The sequence below is a fragment of the Chiloscyllium plagiosum genome, chromosome 12, assembly GCF_004010195.1.
Source record: "Chiloscyllium plagiosum isolate BGI_BamShark_2017 chromosome 12, ASM401019v2, whole genome shotgun sequence".
Classification (NCBI taxonomy): Eukaryota; Metazoa; Chordata; class Chondrichthyes; order Orectolobiformes; family Hemiscylliidae; genus Chiloscyllium; species Chiloscyllium plagiosum.
In genome coordinates this window covers 86,460,323-86,480,666 of record NC_057721.1, presented here as the reverse complement: position 1 = coordinate 86,480,666, position 20,344 = coordinate 86,460,323, and the positions used below count along the sequence as shown (strand labels likewise).

The following is a 20,344-nucleotide window of genomic DNA, read 5'->3' as shown; positions in this document are numbered from 1 at the left end:
TTAGCTACATTGTATTCCATTTGCCACCTTTCTGCCCAGCTCTGCAGCTTCTCTATATCCTGCTGTAGCCTGCCACATCCTTCCTCACTGTCAACAACTCCTCCGACTTTCGTATCATGCGCAAACTTGCTCACCCAACCTTCTAACCCCTCTTCCAGGTCATTTATAAAAATGACAAGCAGCAATGGTCCCAAAACAGATCCTTGCGGAACACCGCTAGTGACGGCACTCCATGTAGAAACTTTGCCATCAACTACTACCCTCTGTCTTCTTCCATCCAGCCAATTCCTAATCCAAACCTCCAACTCACCCTCAATGCCATATCTCCGTATTTTCTGCAGTAGCCTACCATGGGGAACCTTATCAAACGCCTTACTAAAATCCATATATACCACATCTACCGCTTTCCCCTCATCAACCTCCTTCGTCACCTTTTCAAAGAATTCAATCTGGGAGTTCAGGTCCATTGTACCTGAAGGTGGCTGCACAGGTGGATAGAGTGGTCAAGAAGGCATATAGTATGCTTGCCTTCATCGAACATGGTATTGAGTATAAGAGCTGGCAGATCATGTTAAATTTGTACAAGACTTTGGTTCGGCTGCATTTAGAATACTGTGTACAGTTCCAGTCGCCACATTGCCAAAAGGATGTGGACGCTTTGGAGAGGGTGCAGAGAAGGTTTGAGAGGATGTTGCCTGGTATGGAAGGTGCTAGCTACGAAGAGAGGTTGAGTAGGTTAGGATTGTGGTGCTGGAAAAGCACAGCAGGTCACATCCGAGGAGCAGGAAAATAGACGTTATGGGCAAAAGCCATTCATCAGTAATCAGGTTCCTGATGAAGGGCTTTTGACCGTATAGTCAATTTTTATGCTCCTTGGATGCTGCCTGACCTGCTGTGCTTTTCCAAAACCACTCTGATCTTGACTCTAATCTCCAGCATCTGCAGTACCCACTTCTGCATGCATTAGGATGGTTTTCAGAAGCAAAAAGGAGAGTGAGGGGGGACCTAAATGAGGTCTATAAAATCATGCTGGATATAGACAGGGTGGATAGAAATAAGCTTTTTCCCAGGGTGAAGGATTCAATAACGACAGGCCACGCGTTCAAGGTGAAAGGTGAAAAGTTTAAGGGGGATACATCCTTAAAGTACTTTACACAGAGGGTGGTTGGTGCCTGGAACGCGTTGCCAGCAGAGGTAGTAGAGACAGTGCTTGGGAGCCTCCTGCGAAGCGCTTCTTTGATGTTTCCTCCGGTGTTTATAGTGGTCTGTCCCTGCCGCTTCCCGTTGTCAGTTTCAGCTGTCCGCTGTAGTGGTTGGTATATTGGGTCCAGGTCGATGTGTTTGTTGATGGAGTTTGTGGATGAATGCCATGCCTCTAGGAAGCGGCAGCGGCAGGGAAGCAGCCGGAAGCGGCAGGGACAGACCACTATAAACACCGGAGGAAACATCAAAGAAGCGCTTCGCAGGAGGCTCCCAAGCACTGATGATGTCGCCTAGCCAGGGGACAAAACGTTTGCAACAAAATCTTCCAGCTCGGCGAACAGAACCACAACAACGAGCACCCGAGCTACAAATCTTCGCACAAACTTTGTAGTAGTAGAGACAGGCACAGTAGATTCATTTAAGGTGAGTCTGGACAGATACATGAGTCGGTGGGGAGCAGAGGGATACAGATCCTGAGGAATTTGGTGATAGACAGTGTTCCTGGGCTGTAAAGTGCCTTTGAACTACTGATTACCCTATCTCACCAGCCCACCTGTATCCTCTTGTAATCTAAGGCCATCCTCCTCACTATTAACCACCCGACCAATTTTGGTATCGTCTGCAAACTTACTGATCAGCCCTCTTACATTCAAAATTTAAATCATTTATATAAACCACAAATATCAAGGGCCCCAAAGATGGACTGAGAGAGCCCCCAATGCGCACAGATTTCCAGTCCTCAATTATCACCCTCTGCTTCCGGTCATTCAGCTAATTCTAGAGGAGAAAGTGAGGTCTGCAGATGCTGGAGATCAGAGCTGGAAATGTGTTGCTGGAAAAGCGCAGCAGGTCAGGCAGCATCCAGGGAACAGGAGAATCGACGTTTCGGGCATAAGCCCTTCTTCAGCTAATTCTAGATCCAACTTGACAATTTTCCTTGCATTTGATAGGCTCTTACCATTGCTAGCAGCCTCCCAGGCAGACTTTTCTCAAAGGCCTTGCTGAAGTCCAAGCAGGCAACATAAAAAACACTGCCCTCATCTACATATTTGGCCACCTCTTCTAAAAATTCAAACAAGTTGGTTAGACATGACCTCCCATTAACAAAACCATGTTATGATTTGGAGATGCCGGTGTTGGACTGGGGTGTACAAAAGTTAAAAATCACACAACACCAGGTTATAGTCCAATAGGTTTAAGTGGAAGCACACTAGCTTTCGGAGCGACGCTCCTTAATCAGGTGATAGTGGAGGGCTCGATTGTAACACAGAATTTATAGCAAAAATTTGCAGTGTGATGTAACTGAAATTATACTTTGAAAAATTGATTGTCTGTTAAGCCTTTCATCTGTTAGAATACAGTGACAGCTTCACTTCTTTCATGTGTAAATCACAAAACCCTTTTTTTTAAAGTTGCATTCTCAGGTTAGCTGTTAACAATGGTGATAGCTAGACAATATGTTGACGGTGTTGGCCCCCGGTGTTCTCTGTCTATGACCTGATGTTTAGATTGATTCCAATCTAAAAAGTGAGATAACAGAGTTTTACATAAATTCATGCAGTTTTTGAGCTCAGAGTTCGACATGAATGCATGCAGTCTTTAAACAAAGTACAATGTAACTCTGAAAGTACAAATTCACCCCACAAAATATATGTGCGCATGTGGGTCTTTGTCTATGTGTGTGTGTGTGTCTCTGTCTGTCTGTCTGGGGTGGGGGTTGTGAGTGTGAGAAAGTGTGTGTGTGTGTGTGTATATAGTGAGTGGAATATGTCTTAAGCCTGTGAGAGGGTGGGAGTGTGTGTGTCTATAAGGGTGTGTGTGGGTGTCTGTGAGCGCAAAACCATGTTGCCTGTTAATTTATTAATCCGGGTCTCTCCAAATGCACCTTAATTCTGTCCCTTCGGATTGCTTCCAGTAGTTACCCCACCAATGAGATTTGACTGACCGGCTTGTACTTTCCAGGTATATGCCTTGCTTCCTTCTTGAATCATCTCCACTAAGAGAGGATCTAACGACCCCCCCTTGACATTCACCATCAGTGAATCCTGCACTACCAACATCCTGGGGGTTACCACTGATCACAAACTCAACTGGACTCACCATATAAACACCGTGGCTACAAGATCAGGTCAGAGGCTAGGAATACTGTAGTACAAAACTTACCTCATGACTTCCCAAAGCTGATCCACTATGTATAAGGCACAGGTCAGGAGTGTGATGGAACACTCCCCATTTGCCTGGGTGGGTGCAGCTCCAACAGTCAAGAAGCTTGGCACCATCCAGGACAAAGCAGCCCACTTGATTGGCACCACATCGACATACATCCTTCCACCACTGACGCTCAGTAGCAGTGATGTATACTAGCTACAAGATGCACTGCAAAAATTTCTCAAAGATCCTTTACAGCACTTTTCAAGTCTAACCACTTCCACCTTGAAGGACAAGGGTAGTAAATATGTGGGAACACCACCACCTGCAGGTTCCCTTCTAAACCACTCACCATCCTGATCTGGAAAGATATTGCTGTTGCCCAGTCAAAATCCTGGAATTCTCTCCCAAAGAGTTCTGCGGGTCCATCTGTAGCAAATCAACTGCAGTGATTCAAGAAAACAGCTTACTATCTTCTCAAGACAATTTGGGATGGGCAATATTCATTATAAGTGAATTAAAAGAAACATCTCTCTGAACTTCTTTCTTGAATTCTAAACTGCTCTTTTCTTTTCTGGACAATTTGTGTGCACCTTCTTTGAAACAAATACAACCACTAATTTTCCCAAATAAACTATAGTTGGCCATCTTTCCCATTTTACTTTTGCACCAGACAGGAATGAACAAATGCTGCAGTTCACCTGTATGCCTTTCCACCACCATGCCTTTAAATAACATCCCCTAATCCACCATAGCCAATTCACACCCCATTCCATTTTAATTTCCTCTATTTAGATTCAGGACCCAGTCTCAGAATTAACTGTGTCACTCTCCATCTCGATGAGGAATTCTATAATTTTATGGTCACTCATCCTCAAGGGGCCTCACAACAAGAATGCCAATTATTTATAATACACACTCCAGGAATTCCTCCTCTACATTAATGTTACTAAATTGATTTTCCGACTCTGTCTGCAGATTAATCACCCGTAATTACCAGATGTTGCTTTATCGCATGCATCTCTAATTTCCAGTTTAATGCCAATCCTAACATCACTCCTATAGTTTGGCAGTCTACGTAAGGCACTCATTGACGTTTTTCACCCCTTGGTGCTTCTTACCTCAACCCATTGTTACAAAGGGGAGGTCGACACCCTCCTGATAATTAAAACCGAACCTCCCAGAGAAGTTCACCTTGCCTTGCAATCTGATAACAGATGCGTGAAAAGTGGTATAATCTACTTCTTGTCCTCAACCTGTTATGAATGAGTAGTTAAATGAAATGTGTCCCTGATACTCACTTTATAAGTTACAAGTAACTATATATCTAACTCAAACAGTGAACAAATTAACAAAACCAGTAGCAAACCAAGTAATTCTTCTCTATCTATTCCCAAATAAAACAAGATTCCGATAGTATGCTGTTTCAATCACACAGGTCCCACTTATATAAATCCTAGTAATAAGAAAACAATAAATTAAAGCTTTGTCTCTTGAAGTTCACACAGAACGTGTCTTCCAAGATGCTCCTCGCCCCCTTTGCTGATCTTCTTTCTCAAACGCTTCTCTCCATCCAATTCTTGTAATAGAACTGCTCTGTCTGTGAACTTTGCTGTCTGGAGTAGTAGTTAAAAGTGGCATGGTACCTGTTATGGATCGATGGTACTTTTCCGAGAGCTGGAAGTTGGTATCTCTTCAGTTGGCAGCTGGCTCTCCCTGATTTTCCAAAATGCCCTCAACCTTTATACCCCTGATGACCTATTAATTTATTTACAATAGGATTGGTACAAGGTTGTCAACACCATAACATTTAAATTTGATAGGTTTTTAGTATGTCAGGGCTTGGTTTAAATTTGAAAGGTCCTGTTGCCTTTTTACAAATGCTGCTTGGCTGTTAGATACAAAAATGTTTGAGCGTTTCAATTGGGCGCTCTTTGTACCTGGACTTTAAACTGCTGTTGACATTGATTTTTTCCCAAACCGCTAAGCATTGGGGAAAAGAATATCATCTCTTAAAGGGCCCACATACACTTTCCCCCATTTTACACACCAACTTCGCAACACCATGCAGATTCCACATTGTCAGAGCTGATATCATTCCTCACTATTGTGTTAATTTCATCTTTAGACAGCAATACAACCCCACCACCTTTTTCCTTTTGCCTCTCCTTCTTAAATTTCAGCCCTCAGTATCTGCCAAAAGTCTCCTTATATGTTCCTTGATATCCAGGACCTGCTGGATTTGTTGCCAACCCTAGTTTTTTATTGCAACATGTTGGCCTGATACTCTCCTTCTTTCTGTCTTGACTGTGTTCCACGGCTCTGACATAGATTTACCGAAAAGTATCCGTTCCCAGTCTGCTCTGACCAAGTCATAGCTTGTCTTATCAAAATTGGTCTTCTCCTGGTTTGGAACTTTGGTTTGGAACTTTGGTTTCAGATTCCATCCTTATCCTTTTCCAAAAAATCTTGTATCTAATTGAGTTATGATCTGTAAAATGTTCCACCACTGATACCTCAAACAAATTGCCTACCTCGTTACCTAATATTAAGTCAAATACCATCTCTCTCTCTTGCTGTGGCCTCCATGTGCTGGCTTTAAAAACTCTCCCAAATGGATTTTAGGAATTCTGCGCTCCCTAAAACTTTCACACTATGACTACCCTGGTTAATGTTGGGGAAATTGAAATCCTCTACAATCACTACCTAATTAGTTTTAAATTTCTCTGAAATGTGCCTACATATCTATATTTTATTTCTCTCCAACTGTTCGGTGGTAGTAGTCTACTTCCAGGAATAGGATTGCTCTTGTTTTGAAGTTCTTCCCCTATGGCTTCATTTAACGAACATGACAGCAGAATAGCAGGACTACATGTAGTCTCGAGACCAGGGCTCAATGCATGCATTTTCCCCCTTTCTTTTTACTTCCGCTTTTTTCCTTTTCTTTTCTTTGTAGACTTTTGCGGCAGGTTAGTCGGTGAAATCAGCATGGTAGTCAGAGCAGGTTGTGTGTGGAATGGCAGCTCCTCCCACTGGTCAGAGGCAGTGGCAAACAAGGCTCCTCATGGCATCCTGAATAGCAGTCAGTCAGGCAAATTGGTCACCTCACTGGCTTCATTTGGATTTTATACATTGTGATGGCTTTTGGGATCATACAGCACAGGTATTAGCACATATTTTCCAATTTGTGGGCGGCACGGTGGCACAGTGGTTAGCACTGCTACCTCACGGTGCCAGAGACCCGGGTTCAATTCCCGCCTCAGGCGACTGACTGTGAATTAGATTGTGACAGCTTGTCAAGGATACTGAAGTCTTGCAGCCAAAGAACATTGTGGCCTTGCTACCATCAAGGCTTCTCCCTTGTGGGATTCAGCATGGAAAAGTACTGAGGATTAGTGCACACATCAGTGAAGAGAGGGTAATGGCACTCAACAGGAAGTTTCCTTCCCCAGGTCTGACCTAATACCATGAGACTTCACGGTGTCAAGAGGTCACACCAAAGACTTCCAGGGCAACTCGAATCCATCATTGTGTGTTATCATTGGTGATGTTTCTGCCCTGTGGATGGAACGGTTCGTATCCAAGATATGATGATGGATAAGTCTGATTGTTTTTGTAAGGCATAATAAAGCATGAAGCAAGTCTGACTATGGCAAGCTGTTGCTTGACTAGTCTGTGCAACAGCTGAGACAGCTCTCAGTTCAAATATTCTTGAATCAGAATGCTACAGACTATCTATCTGAAGCCAACTGGCAAGCCAGTTGAAGGGCCCACATACAAAGATAAAGATAATTACTGGTTAATCCATCATTTCTCACATCCACTCTGTGTTCTTTTCCCATAACCCTTAATTTCTGACAGATCAAGAATCTAACTCAGCCTTAAATTTCCACAAGTACTCTGCCCCACAGGTCTCTACGGCAAGCAGTTCCAAAGTCACACAACCCTCAGAAAGGAAATTCCTGCTCACCTTAGTCTTAAATTGGCATCCCTTTATTCTGAAATTATGTCTTCTGATCCTCGATTCTCCCATGAGGGGAAACATGCTCTCAGCATTTACCCTATCAAACCCCTTAAGAATGTTTCATTCCTCTAAACTCAAATGAATACAGTCTCAACCTGTTTAATTTTTGCTCATAACACAATCCCTTCAGACCGGGGCATGTTTTTATAATTCACTTAAAAGATAAGGGCATTGCTCATCTTTAATTGCAATCAGTCTGTTGGCCAAACCAGGTAAGGATGGCAGTTTATTTCCCTGAAGGACATTAGTGAACTATATGGATTTTTTCCTAACAATCAACAATGGATTCATGGTCATTATAAGGTTCTCAATTCCAAATTATTTTTAATTGAATTCATATTCCACCGTCTGCCGTGGCAGGATTCGAACCCAGGTCTCCAGAACCAACAGTGTAGCGATACCACCAGGCCACCACCTCCCCACTAGTGAACCTTCTCTGAGCTTTCTCCAAGGAAATTATATGTTTCTTTAAATAAGGGGATCAAAACTGTTCACAGTACCCCAGATGTGGTCTCACCAGCACCTCAAACAGTTGCAGTAGTACTCATACTCAAAACCCCTTGAAATAAGGTACTTACTGATGACCTGTTGCATCTGTGCTAACTTTTTGGTGTTTCATCCATAAATGCTCCCAAATCCCTTTATATTGCATATTTATGCAGTTTTTCTCCATTTAAATAATATTCAGTTTTTTTGTTCTCCCTTCCAAAATGAACAACTTTGTATTTTACCACTTAATACTCCATCTGTCAATGTTTTTCTCACTTAATTAATATCTCCCTGTAAAACTGTTTATCCTCTCACAACTCATCTTTCCATCTACTTTTGTGTCGCAGAGTCATACAGCACGGAAACATCCTTCAGTCCAAGTCATCCATGCCGACCAGTTTCCCAAACTAAACTAATCCCATTTGGCCCTTATCCTTCTAAGCCTTTGCTATTCATATCCCTGCCCAAATGTCTTTTAAATGTTGTAACTGTACCAGCATACACACTTCCTCTGGCACACATTCCACACATGAACCATCCTCTGCATATCTGGCTGCATTAAATTCATCTACTTCATCCAAGTCATTAATATATACTGTAAACAGCACTGATCTCTTTGGGACCTCACTAGTCATAGGACACCAACTTGATCAAGAATTCCCTATCCCCACTCCCTACTGTTCTACCATTGGCTACTTTTAAGCGTGTTCTACTGGCTGAGGTCTCTCTTATTTTCAGACCCAATTATAACACGGAAGTTGCTGTTCTAAACTGTCCATGACTGGAACCTATCACAGGGACTGAGGCAACTCTACATTCATAAATGAATTTAAATCTGTGAACAAGGTGGTTAAGGCATCTTATTTCTTCCGATCCTTATGTTTTTCCAACATGAGATTCTGACACTTTCCATTAATTGCAATCAATAGAAGAGGCACGAGGAATACTGCTGACAGAGGAAGATACACCAAATATGCTTTGAAATTTGTGTTTGCTTGAACACTCCACATCTTTCAGAAGTGGAGCAAAGGTTTCAAATTTGTAGAGCAAGTCCTGTAGCTAAGGAAGTTTATTACCTGATAATTGATTGGCCAATGCCAGGGTTTTGAAGTGAGTTCATTGTCTTTTGGTTTTAAGCCACTATTACCCTAGAGAAAAACACAAACAGAATAACATTTATGAGAAAGCTTTCAGAGCATGTGCCGAGATCTACACTTATTTTGCATATTTGCGTATTTGGAAGCCTTTTGATTTTACATTTATAAACACAGAACAAACTGTCTAAATTTGTCAGCATAATCATGTCATTTATTATTTCCAAGTTCCATATAAAATTCCTTTTAGTTGTCTTGATAACAGGTTGCTATCTATATTGATACTCCAAAACTAGATTTGTGCTTCAGTAGTCTGAATAACTTTTCAAGTTGGGACCTTACTAGCACATGATATATATTATGAGTAAACCACATGATTTTCTGTAAATACAAACTCTTGGTTGGTACATTTACTGACATTACCCCCAACAATATAATCTTCAGTGTCTTTTCCGTGGAATTTATTCCATGCACAAACAGATTATGCCACACCAAAAACAGAAAACATAGAACCCTGCCCTATTATGAGACTGTAATCATCTCAAGAAGCAGACTTTCCCAAAATGCTGAAAATCTTCCTCAGTTGACTTCAACAAGAAAACTAATAAAACTTCAGAACAAGGGAACTAGTTAAAAAAAAAACAGCCCCCAGCCTCCAAGAGATATAAAGCAATGTACATTGATTATAAAACATAGTTTGTCTCAACATGTTTGTGTCCCTGTCTCAACCAGAACAGATCTCTTTGTTTAGAATAATATCAGTGATGTTAGAACCAGTACTGGACCAGGTGTAATCTGTACTAATATCTTCACGGGGAGTTTAACTAGAGTTTGAGAGGAAGAATTCAAGCTAAAGAAGCAAGGATAGGGGAGCCAGGGTGATGCAGTGAGTAACAAGTTGCAAGAACTGAGGAACAATATCATTCAATCAATGTCCATACATGTGGTGAATACTCTGACACAAAAACGGGCACAAGTTATCTGAGACGACCTTACTGTGGGATGAACAGAACTGGGGTGTGAGGATGGAGGCAGTTGCCAGAGTCAAAGAAAAAGGTCTGAATCCTAGAAATCAACTCAGTATTATTTTTATCAAGTTTCATGAGGGATGTCTTTCCATAAAGCCAAGCAGGATTTCTCACAATCATCTACACTCACCTCATTAACAATGTACAATGGCCAAAAGATGCCCAGCTCATCCACAAGTCCATAGAATATTGAAGCAAGGAGCATCCTATTCACGTAACATAATGCCTTTTAAATGTTGTAATTGTACCAACCTCCATCACTTCCTCTGGCAGCTCACTCCAAACATGCACCACCTTGCGTGAAAAGGTTGCCCTTTAGGACCCTTTTAAATCTTACCCTCTCACCTTAAACCTTGTCCTCTAGGTTTGGACTACCATATTCTGGAGAAGAGGAGCTCAGCTATTCACCCTATCAATGCCTCTCATGATTTCATAAACCTCTAAGATCACCCTTCAGCCTCCGATGCTCTCGGAAAATAGCCCCATTCTATAGCTCAAACCTTGCAACAGCCTTGTAAATCTTTTCCGCACCCTTACAAGTTTGACATCTATCCTTTAGCAGAATTGAACACAGTATTTCAAAAGGGCCACAATGTGACATCCCAACTCCTGTACTCAATGCACTGATCAATAAAGTCAAGTATATCAAACGCCTTCTTCACTATCCTGTTTACCTGCAATTCTACTTTCAAGGAAATATGAATCTGTACTCCAAGGTCTCTTGGTTCAGCAACACACCCTAGGACCCTACCATTAAGTGTATAAGTCCTGTCCTGATTTGCCTTACCAGAATGAAACACCTCACACTTAACTAGATTAAACTGCATCTGCCACTCCTTCACCCACTACCCATCTCATTAGCAGGGAGGCGATGGCCTAGTGGTATTATTGCTGGACTATTGATCCAGAGACGCAGGTATTATTCCGGGGACCTGGGTTCGAATCCTGCCATGGCAGAGGGTAGAATTTGAATTCAACAATAATCTGGAATGAAGAGTCTAATGATGACCACGAATCCATTGTCGATTGTTGGAAAAACCCATTTGGTTCAATAATGTCCTTCAGGGAAGGAAACATCCTTAGCTGGTCTGGCCTAAATGTGACTCCAGACACACAGGCATGTGGTTGACTCTTAACTGCCCTCGGGGCATTTAGAGATGGGCATAAAAGCTGGCTAGCCAGCAATATCCTCAGCCCACGAATGAATTAAAAGAAATAGTGGGCCAAATTGTTGGAACTTAGCTGTACTGTTCTATGTTCTACATCTGCACAGCTTGCAGGCAGTGGTTCAGGAGCACCTTCTCCAAAGCAATCCAGGACTGCAATAAATGACATAACACCATTTGTAAAGAATGACTGACTGAATAAATAAAAACTACTACACTAAGCAACAATCCAAATCAGGAAACAGTTCACACCCAAGTACAGCTGAAGTGACAGTCAGCACTGAAAACACACAGGGGAAAACCCCACTCAGGAAGACCAGAGAAAGGCTGCTAAGAATGACAAGAAAGAGTTCAAAAGGCAATGCTCTAACAAAGACTCACTTGATTTCATCAATCCTCAATCACAAATGGTTTTGCACATGAATTTACTGATAAGTGTAGTTATTGCAATGAGGTCAGCTAGATGGACTTCACAGTATATGAATTCTCTGATCATGGCTGCTAACATGGTCCAATTAGGGAGCCCTGGCTGACAGATAGAAACAGGGGCCACTTCTGTGTCAGGGGCCCACTTCTGGTGCAAAGGTAGTGTCCCTAGTGACCCCTGAACTGAGAGACCTATGTCCAAGTCCCACTTGCTCCAGAGGTGTGTAATAATGTCTCTGAAATGGTTGATTAGGAAAACTAGATTAAATAAACAGGAGCATCAGAGGTTCTATTCACTCAGAGCTGGCTCTGAGGAAGTTGGACCAGTGTCACGTACTATACACATGTAAATAAAGGGTGACTTAGTAATGGGATATCAGCCTCTGTGGAGTCATTTCAGTGGTGATGAGAGAAAACACTCACAACAGTCATCTTTGAGTTGGGGTACGTATTTTTGGCATCATTCCATTATTTATGAAGCTTGACCTCATTCAATCCTGCTGAAAATTGGTCCAATATGTGGGCAAATTACACTAAGACAGATGGATAGGAACGAGCAATTCTCGTGACAGTTTGTGGACCTGCACCAGATACTAAAACATTTCAAGAGTTGATGGATTTAGTTAAGGAATATTACAACCTCAAGCTTCCTCTAATTGAGATGCTATCGTTTTTACTTGGCAGTTTGAGAATGAGAGGAATCTGTGTCAGGATTCTTGTTGACATTGAGATGACTGGCAGAGGCATTGAACTTTGGTTTGACCCTTGATAAGATGCTAAGTCTCAGATTGGTATGTGGGAGTAATGATGTATCCATGCAAGAATATCTACTAGCTGAAGCCCACTGAACTTCAAACAGGCACTACAACTGGCTCTGTCATTCGAAAATGCAGCAAGCGGATAATTTGAGTTACAGGGTATGCGATGGAAGTGGACACTCTTGCCAGTCCAACTAAGACTGGGGAACACCACTTAAATGAAGGCAATTGCATAATCTCACTCAGGACATAGCCTGAACAGAAAGATTCTAGGTTGGCCCACAGCAAAGCCCCAAAACAAAGCCAAATCGCAGCCAAAAAGTTATTATTTTCTTCAGGAAGCTGGACATGAGCCATGCATGACCTGCAATTGCAGTTAGATAAAGATTCCCAGAAGTATGCGACAATTAATACCTGTAGGATTTTGTACCAATATAAGAGACTGCCAATTGGGATATCATCAGCCTGTGCAACTTTCCAACAGATGATGGAGACCATTTTACAATGTCGAGCCCAGGTTGCTTTTTATCTGGATGATATGCTCACATCATGAAGAACAATAAAGAGTACTTACAGAATTTGGTCATAGGCCTCATACATTTCTCCCAGGTGGGCTTAAACCTTAGAAGGGAAAAATGTGCGCTTCAGGAACCCCAAGTGAATTACTTGAGCCAACAAGAAGTTGGAAGATAGAGTGAGGTCGATCAGAGATGCCCCTGCTCCCACATCTGTACCGCAGCTTAGGTCTTTCCTTGGATTGGTGAATTAATTTGGAAAGTTCATACGTAACCTGACCTCCATCCTGGCACCCTTACATCAGCTATTGAAAAAGGGTCAGCCTTGGAAACGATTGCATAGTCAAGTCGCAGTCTCGAAGGAAGTGAAGGTTTTGGCACACTATGATCTCAAGCAAGATCTGGTGCTAATATGCAATGCTTCCCCATACAAGATCGGGTAGAGTTGGGTCACAGTTGGTCCAATGGAGAGGAACACCCAATAGTGTTTGCTTCCTAAACATTGGCTAATGCAGAACCCAAATACGTCCAGATAGAGAAGGAAGGTCTGGCTGTCATCTTTGGTGTAGGAAAGTTCCACCAATATCTTTAAGAACATAAATTTGCTGCGTTTTCTAATGACAGAGTAACAGACCACAAATCCCTGCTTGGGCTACTTAAAGATGACAGAGCAGTGCTGCCCACAGCTTCAGGTCAAATTCAGTGATTGGGTTTTCATTCTAAATGCGTACACTTGCAAGCTGGATCATCATCCAGGAGGCCCAGTAGCAAATGCAGATACCTTCAGTTGGCTCCCACTGGCAGATAAATTACCTATGGTGTCACCACTGGAAGAGTCGAATCTGATTTTAAGCTTTCTAGATACCCTTCCGAGCAACATGGGTAATATCAGACTGTGGATACGAAAAGATCCCACCCAGGAGAAACTAAAACAGCTGGTGGTGATGGCAGGAAACAAAAGGGCATTAAACCAGAATTGAAATCTTTCTGGACCCGGTGAGACCAAGTCACTCTGTAGGATGGCATATTACTAAGGGGAGCAAGAGTGATTGTCCTCAGCAAAGATTGCCACCAGATACCAGTTTTCCTCCACCAGGGCCATCCAGGGGTGTCCAGGTAGCCAGGATTGGATGAAGATTGGAGGACAGTGCCATAGGGCCAACATTTGTAGGAATGGCCGTGTAAACCCGAGGTCCCTACATGTCAACTAGACCAGCCCTTCCAAGAGTTCAACATTCTTAGTCATTGTGGACAGCCATCAAAACGGTTGGACATGCATACAGTTCATTCATCAAACATGGGAATGACATTAGAAAAGTTGTGAGCATCTTTTGCAATACACAGGCTCTTCGAGGTGTTGATCATAGATGATGGACATCACTTACCAGCAAGGAATTTGAGCATTTCCTAAAGTCAAATGTCAGTCAGCATAGGGTGGGAAATTTGCTGGTGATATTCGGGTGGGTTTAAACGAGCTCAGCAGGGGGATAGGAACCTGAGGTGTAATCGCAGTGCACAGGAGGATGAGAGGAGGGAAGACAGAGAAAGGATTTCGTGGTCACAGGAATGTGCTGGCAGACAACAAGCTGGTTTGAAGTGTGTTTACTTCAATGCCAGAAGTATCCGAAATAAGGTAGGTGAGCTTGCAGCAAGGATAGGTACCTGGGACTTCGATGTTGTGGCCATTTCGGAGACATGGATAGAGTAGGGTGAGGATCCAGGGTTTAGATCTTTCATTAAGAACAGGCAAAGCGGTAAAAGAGGGGGAGGTGTAACCCTGTTAGTCAAGGATAGTATAACGGTGGCTTAAAGAACTTTTGATGAGGACTCGTCTACCGAGGTAGTGTGGGCTGAGGTTAGAAACAGGAGAGGTCACACTGCTTGGAGTTTTTTTATAGGCCTCCGCAGAGTTCCAGGGAGGTGGAAGAGAGGATTGGCAAAATTATTCTAGGTAGGAGTGAAAGGAACAGGGTGGTCATTATAGCGGACTTTAACTTCCCCAACATTGACTGGAAATGATATAACTCTATTACATCAGATGGATCAGTTTTTGTCCAATGTGTATAGGAGGGTTTCCTGACATAGTATGTTGAAGAGCCGACAAGACGGAAGGCCACATTGAATTTGGTGCTTGGTAATGTACCAGGCCAGGTGTTTGATTTAGTTGTAGGTGAACACTCTGGAGAGAGTGACCATAATTCAGTTGCGTTTAGTTTAGCGAAGGAAAGGGATAGGTCTATGCCACAGGTCAAGAGTTATCGATGGGACAAGGGCCATTATAATGCGATTAGGCATGAATTAGATTAGATTAGATTAGATTACTTTCAGTGTGGAAACAGGCCCTTCGGCCCACCAAGTCCACACTGACCCGCCGAAGCGCAACCCACCCAGACCCGTTCCCCTACACTTATCCCTTCATCGAACACTACGGGCAATTTAGCGTGGCTAATTCACCTAACCTGCACATTTTTGGACTGTGGGAGGAAATCGGAGCACCCGGAGGAAACCCACGCAGACAGTGAAAATGTGCAAACTACACACAGTCCGTCGCCTGAGGGGGGAATTGAACCCGGGTCTCTGGCACTGTGAGGCAGCAGTGCTAACCACTGCGCCACCATGCAAAGAATGGGGTAGCAAAATGCAGGGGATGCAGACAATGGAAATGTGGAGCTGGTTGAAGGAACAGATATTGCGTGTCCTTGATAGGTATGTCCCTGTCAGGCAGGGAGGAAGCGATAGGGTAAGGGAACCCGTAGTTTACTACAGGAATTGCATCTCTTGTTAAGCAGAAGCAAGTGCCTTAGGTGTTGATGAGGCAAGATGGTTCAGATGAGGCAATGGAGAGTTACAGATCAGCTAGGAAGGATTTAAAGAGAGAGTTAAGAAGAGCAAAGAGAGGACACGAGCAGTCTCCAGCAAATAGAATAAAGGAGAACCCTAAAGCTTTCTGTAGGTGTGTGAGGAATAAAAGGATGACTAGGGTAGGAATAATCAAAGACTCAAGTGGGAAGTCGAGTACGGACCCTGTGGAAATTGGAGAGGTGCTAAACGAACACTTCTCATCAGTTTCACTCAGGGAAAGGAGAATATTGTAGAGGAGAAGAATGAGGTACGAGATATTACACTAGAAAGAATCGAGGTTAGCTACAAAGAGGTTTATCAATTCTAGAAGGAGTGATAGTAGATAAGTCCCCTGGGCCGGATGGGATTTATCCGAGGATTCTCTGGGAAGCTCAGGAGGAGATAGCAGAGACTTTGGCTTTGATATTTGAGTCGTCATTGTCTACAGGTTTAGTACCAGGGGACCGGAGAATTGTAAATATCGTGCCCTTGTTTAAGAAGGGCAGTCAAGATGACCCAGGTAATTATAGACCAGTGAGCCTTACTCCTGTTGTATGAAAGGTTTTGGAAAGGATGAGAAGAGATAAGATTTATAATCATCTAGCAAGCAACAATTTGATTTCAGATAGGCAACATTGCTTCGACAAGGGCAGGTCGTGTTTCACAAACCTCATTGAGTTTTTTGAGAAGGTGACCAAGCATGTAGATGAGGGTAGGGCAGTTGACGTGGTATACATAGACTTCAGTAAAGTCTTTGATAAGGTTCCACATGGTAGGCTGTTGAAGAAAATAGAGGTAAAAACAATGACTGCAGATGCTGAAAACCAGATTCTGGATCAGTGGTGCTGGAAGAGCACAGCAATTCAGGCAGCATCCGAGGACAGGCAAAATCGACGTTTCGGGCAAAAGCCCTTCATCAGGAATAAAGGCAGAGAGCCTGAAGCGTGGAGAGATAAGCTAGAGGAGGGTGGGGGTGGGGAGAGAGTGGCATAGAGTACAATAGGTCAGTGGGGAAGGAGATGAAGGTGATAGGTCAGGGAGGAGAGGGTGGAGTGGATAGGTGGAGAAGGAGCTGGGCAGGTCGGACAAGTCCGGACAGGTCAGGGGATCGAGTTTCTGGAGGTTAGAAGCTAGGATGAGGTGGGGGAAGGGGAAATGAGGAAACTGTTGAAATCCAATGCAGAGGCATGGAAATGAGGGTGATTTAGCAGTTTGGATTAGAAACTGGCTTTCTGAAAGAAGGCAGCGAGTGGGGGTTGATGGAAAATATTCAGCCTGGAGTCCAGTTACTAGTGGTGTGCCACAAGGATCTGTTTTGGGACCACTGCTGTTTGTCATTTTTATAAGACTTAGACGCAGGCATAGGTGGATGGATTAGTAAATTTGCAGATGACACTAAAGTCAGTGGAGTGGTGGACAGTGTGGAAGAATGTTACAGGTTGCAGGGCGACTTGGATAACCTGCAGAATTGGGCTGAGAGGTGGCAAATGGAGTTAAATGCAGCTAAATGTGAGGTGATGCACTTTGGGAAGAATAACAGGAAGGCAGAGTACTGGGTCAATGAAAAGATTCTTGGTAGTGTGGATGTGCAGAGGGATCTTGGAGTCCACGTACATACATCCCTGAAAGTTGCCACCCAAGTTGATATTGCTGTTAAGAAGACATACGGTGTGTTAGGTTTCATTGGTAGAGGGATTGAGTTCCGGAGCCGCAACATCATGCTGCAACTGTACAAAACGCTAGTGCGGCCACACTTGGAATATTGTGTACAGTTCTGGTCCCCATATGTTGGGAAGGATGTGGAAGCATTGGAAAAGGTGCAGAGGAGATTTACCAGGATGCTGCCTGGTCTGGAGGGAAGGTCTTATGAGGAAAGGCTAAGAGACTTGGGTCTGAGCTCACTGGAAAGAAGGCAGCGAAGAGGGGATTTGCTAGAGACATACAAGATAATCAGATGATTAGATAGGGTAGACAGTGAAAGTCTTTTTTCCTAGGATATAACGTTAGCTTGTACGAAGGAACATAACTACAAATTAAGGGGTGATAGATTTAAGACAGATGTCAGAGGCAGATTCTTTACTCAGAGAGTGGTAAGGGTGTGGAATGCCCTCCAGGCCAAGGTAGTTAACTCAGACACATTAGGGAGATTTAAACAATCACATAGATAAGCATATGGATGATGATGGCATACTGTAGGGAGACGAGCTGAGAACAGTTCACAGGTTGGTGCAACAGTGAGGGCCAAAGGGCCTGTTTTGCACTGTATTGTTCTATGTTCTATACAAGAACGGTCGATATCATCCACTGTGCAATGGTCTGGTGGAAAAAGTAGCCAAAACTTTGAAGGCAAGCTTAATGGAACAGCCTACAGTTTCACTCAATATCAACTCAGTTCCCATTTCATCACTGGGCCACCCCTCTTGAGTTCTTTGAGAAGGTGACCAAACAGGTAGACGAGAATAAACCGGTTGATGTGGTATATATGGATTTCAGCAAGGTGTTCGATAAGGGTCCCCACAGTAGGCTACTGTACAAAATGCGGAGGAATGGGATTGTGGGAGATATAGCAGTTTGGATCAGTAATTGGCTTGCTGAAAGAAGACAGAGGGTGGTGGTTGATGGGAAATGTTCATCCTGGAGTCCAGTTACTAGTGGTGTACCGCAAGGGTCGGTGTCAGGTCCACTGCTGTTCGTCACTTTTATAAACGACCTGGATGAGGGCGTAGAAGGGTGGGTTAGTAAATTTGCAGACGACACTCAGGTCGGTGGAGTTGTGGATAGTGACGGAGGATGGCTTAGTTACAGAGACATAGATAAGCTGCAGAGTGGGCTGAGAGGTGGCAAATGGAGTTTAATGCGAAGAAGTGAGAAGTGATTCACTTTGGTCGGAGTAACCGGAATGCAAAGTACTGGGCTAATGGTAAGACTCTTGGTAGTGCAGATGAGCAGGGAGATCTCGGTGTCCAGGTACACAGATCCTTGAAAGTTGCCACCCAGGTTGACAGAGGAGATTTACTAGGATATTGCCTGGTATGGAGAGAAGGTCTTACGAGGAAAGGCTGAGGGACTTGAGGCTGTTTTCATTGGAGAGAAGAAGGTTGAGAGGTGACTTAATAGAGATATATAAGATAATTAGAGGGTTAGATAGGGTGGACAGGGAGAGCCTTTTTCCAAGTATGGTTGTGGTGAGCACGAGGGGGCATAGCTTTAAATTGAGGGGTGATAGATATAGGACAGATATCAGAGGTAATTTCTTTACTCAGAGAGTAGTAAGGGTATGGAATGCTTTGCCTGCATCGGTAGTAGATTCGCCAACTTTAAGTGTATTGAAGTAGTCATTGGACAAGCATATGGACGTACATGGAATAGTGTAGGTTTGATAGGCTCCAGATTGGTATGACAGGCTGGCGCAACATCGAGGGCCGAAGGGCCTGTACTGTGCTGTAATGTTCTATGTCCTATGTCTAATATGAGCTCCCTAATCGATTCTGTTAACTTGGTCTAAACAGGGAGTCCTGATGACAGATACAAACAGGAGTGTAGCCCTTTGACGAGAAGGGCACTGCTTGTCATTGGACACTCAGGTGTTTCCTTGCTTCCCGGTGGTGGAAAACGAATAAAGATTTATTCACCTGCTGCTTTTCCACTGTGTCTCACACCTGCATACACACGTGATTACTGGAGGAAAAAATATAAGCACTGTCGCTGTTAGGTGGTAGTGCAGGGGTAGATTAAAAAAAAAAGGAAAGTGAAAAAAAAAAAGGAGCGTCAGAAGCTCTGTTCACTCAGAGCTGGCTCTGAGGAAGCTGATCAGTGTCAAGTACTATGCACATGTAAATTAAGGGTGACAAAAAAGCTTTTGGAAAAGCTCAGCAGGTCTGGCAGCACCTGTGGAGAGGTTTCAGAGTTAACGTTTCAGGTCCAGTGGCCCTTGATCAGGACTGGGGTCTGAGGCCTTGTGACTCTTGGGTTCAACCACAATCATCTCTCCCTCTCTAATGAGATAGCAGCCCTGCCAGTTCTGAGGGAGGGACACCGGACCCGAAATATTAACTCTGATTCCTCTTCATGGGTGCTGCTGGACCGGTTGAGCTTTTCCAGCAACTTCGCAAGATGAGGACCAGAATGAAGTTGCAAGGTGGGAAAGAGGCTGCAAAGAAGAGAGAGAGAGAATGATTTTCAACTTTTCATCTAAGGAATACTGCGAGCCTGGAAACTTGGTAATGGATTCCTTGAAAATGATTGTGGAACTCTTAACTTAAGGTTCCATATCTTCAGGAGCAACATTATATGGACTAAAAGAAACACATTGCATCATCTGTTATTGTCCCAAAGCTCAAACCTTTTTTGCTAAAAGTTGTTCCTTGGCTCAAGGAGACTCTGACCTTGGTTTTTTTCAGAGGGGTAATAAACCAGGCCGAACTCTGATCAGTCTGGTTTGGTACAGAGATGAAAAGGATTTTGGGAGGCCTTTTGTTTAACAGATGAGAGCTGAAAATGTGTTGCTGGAAAAGTGCAGCAGGTCAGGCAGCATCCAAGGAGCAGGAGAATCGACGTTTCGGGCATGAGCCCTTCTTCAGGAATGAGGAGAGTGTGCCAAGCAGGCTAAGATAAAAGGTAGGGAGGAGGGACTTGGGGGAGGGGTGTTGGAA

At 43.5% G+C, this 20,344-nt stretch overlaps 1 protein-coding gene across 4 annotated transcripts in view; it reads right to left on the bottom strand.

Annotated features, from left to right (window-relative positions):
* pomt2 (protein-O-mannosyltransferase 2) overlaps positions 1-20,344 on the bottom strand; it is a 230,678-nt gene that overhangs the window by 64,970 nt on the left and 145,364 nt on the right. For all 4 annotated transcript variants that reach the window (XM_043701478.1, XM_043701476.1, XM_043701477.1 and 1 more), the window contains exon 16: positions 8,941-9,012. In XM_043701478.1, the coding sequence (XP_043557413.1) occupies positions 8,941-9,012 (72 nt within the window). The remainder of the gene's footprint in view (positions 1-8,940; positions 9,013-20,344) is intronic.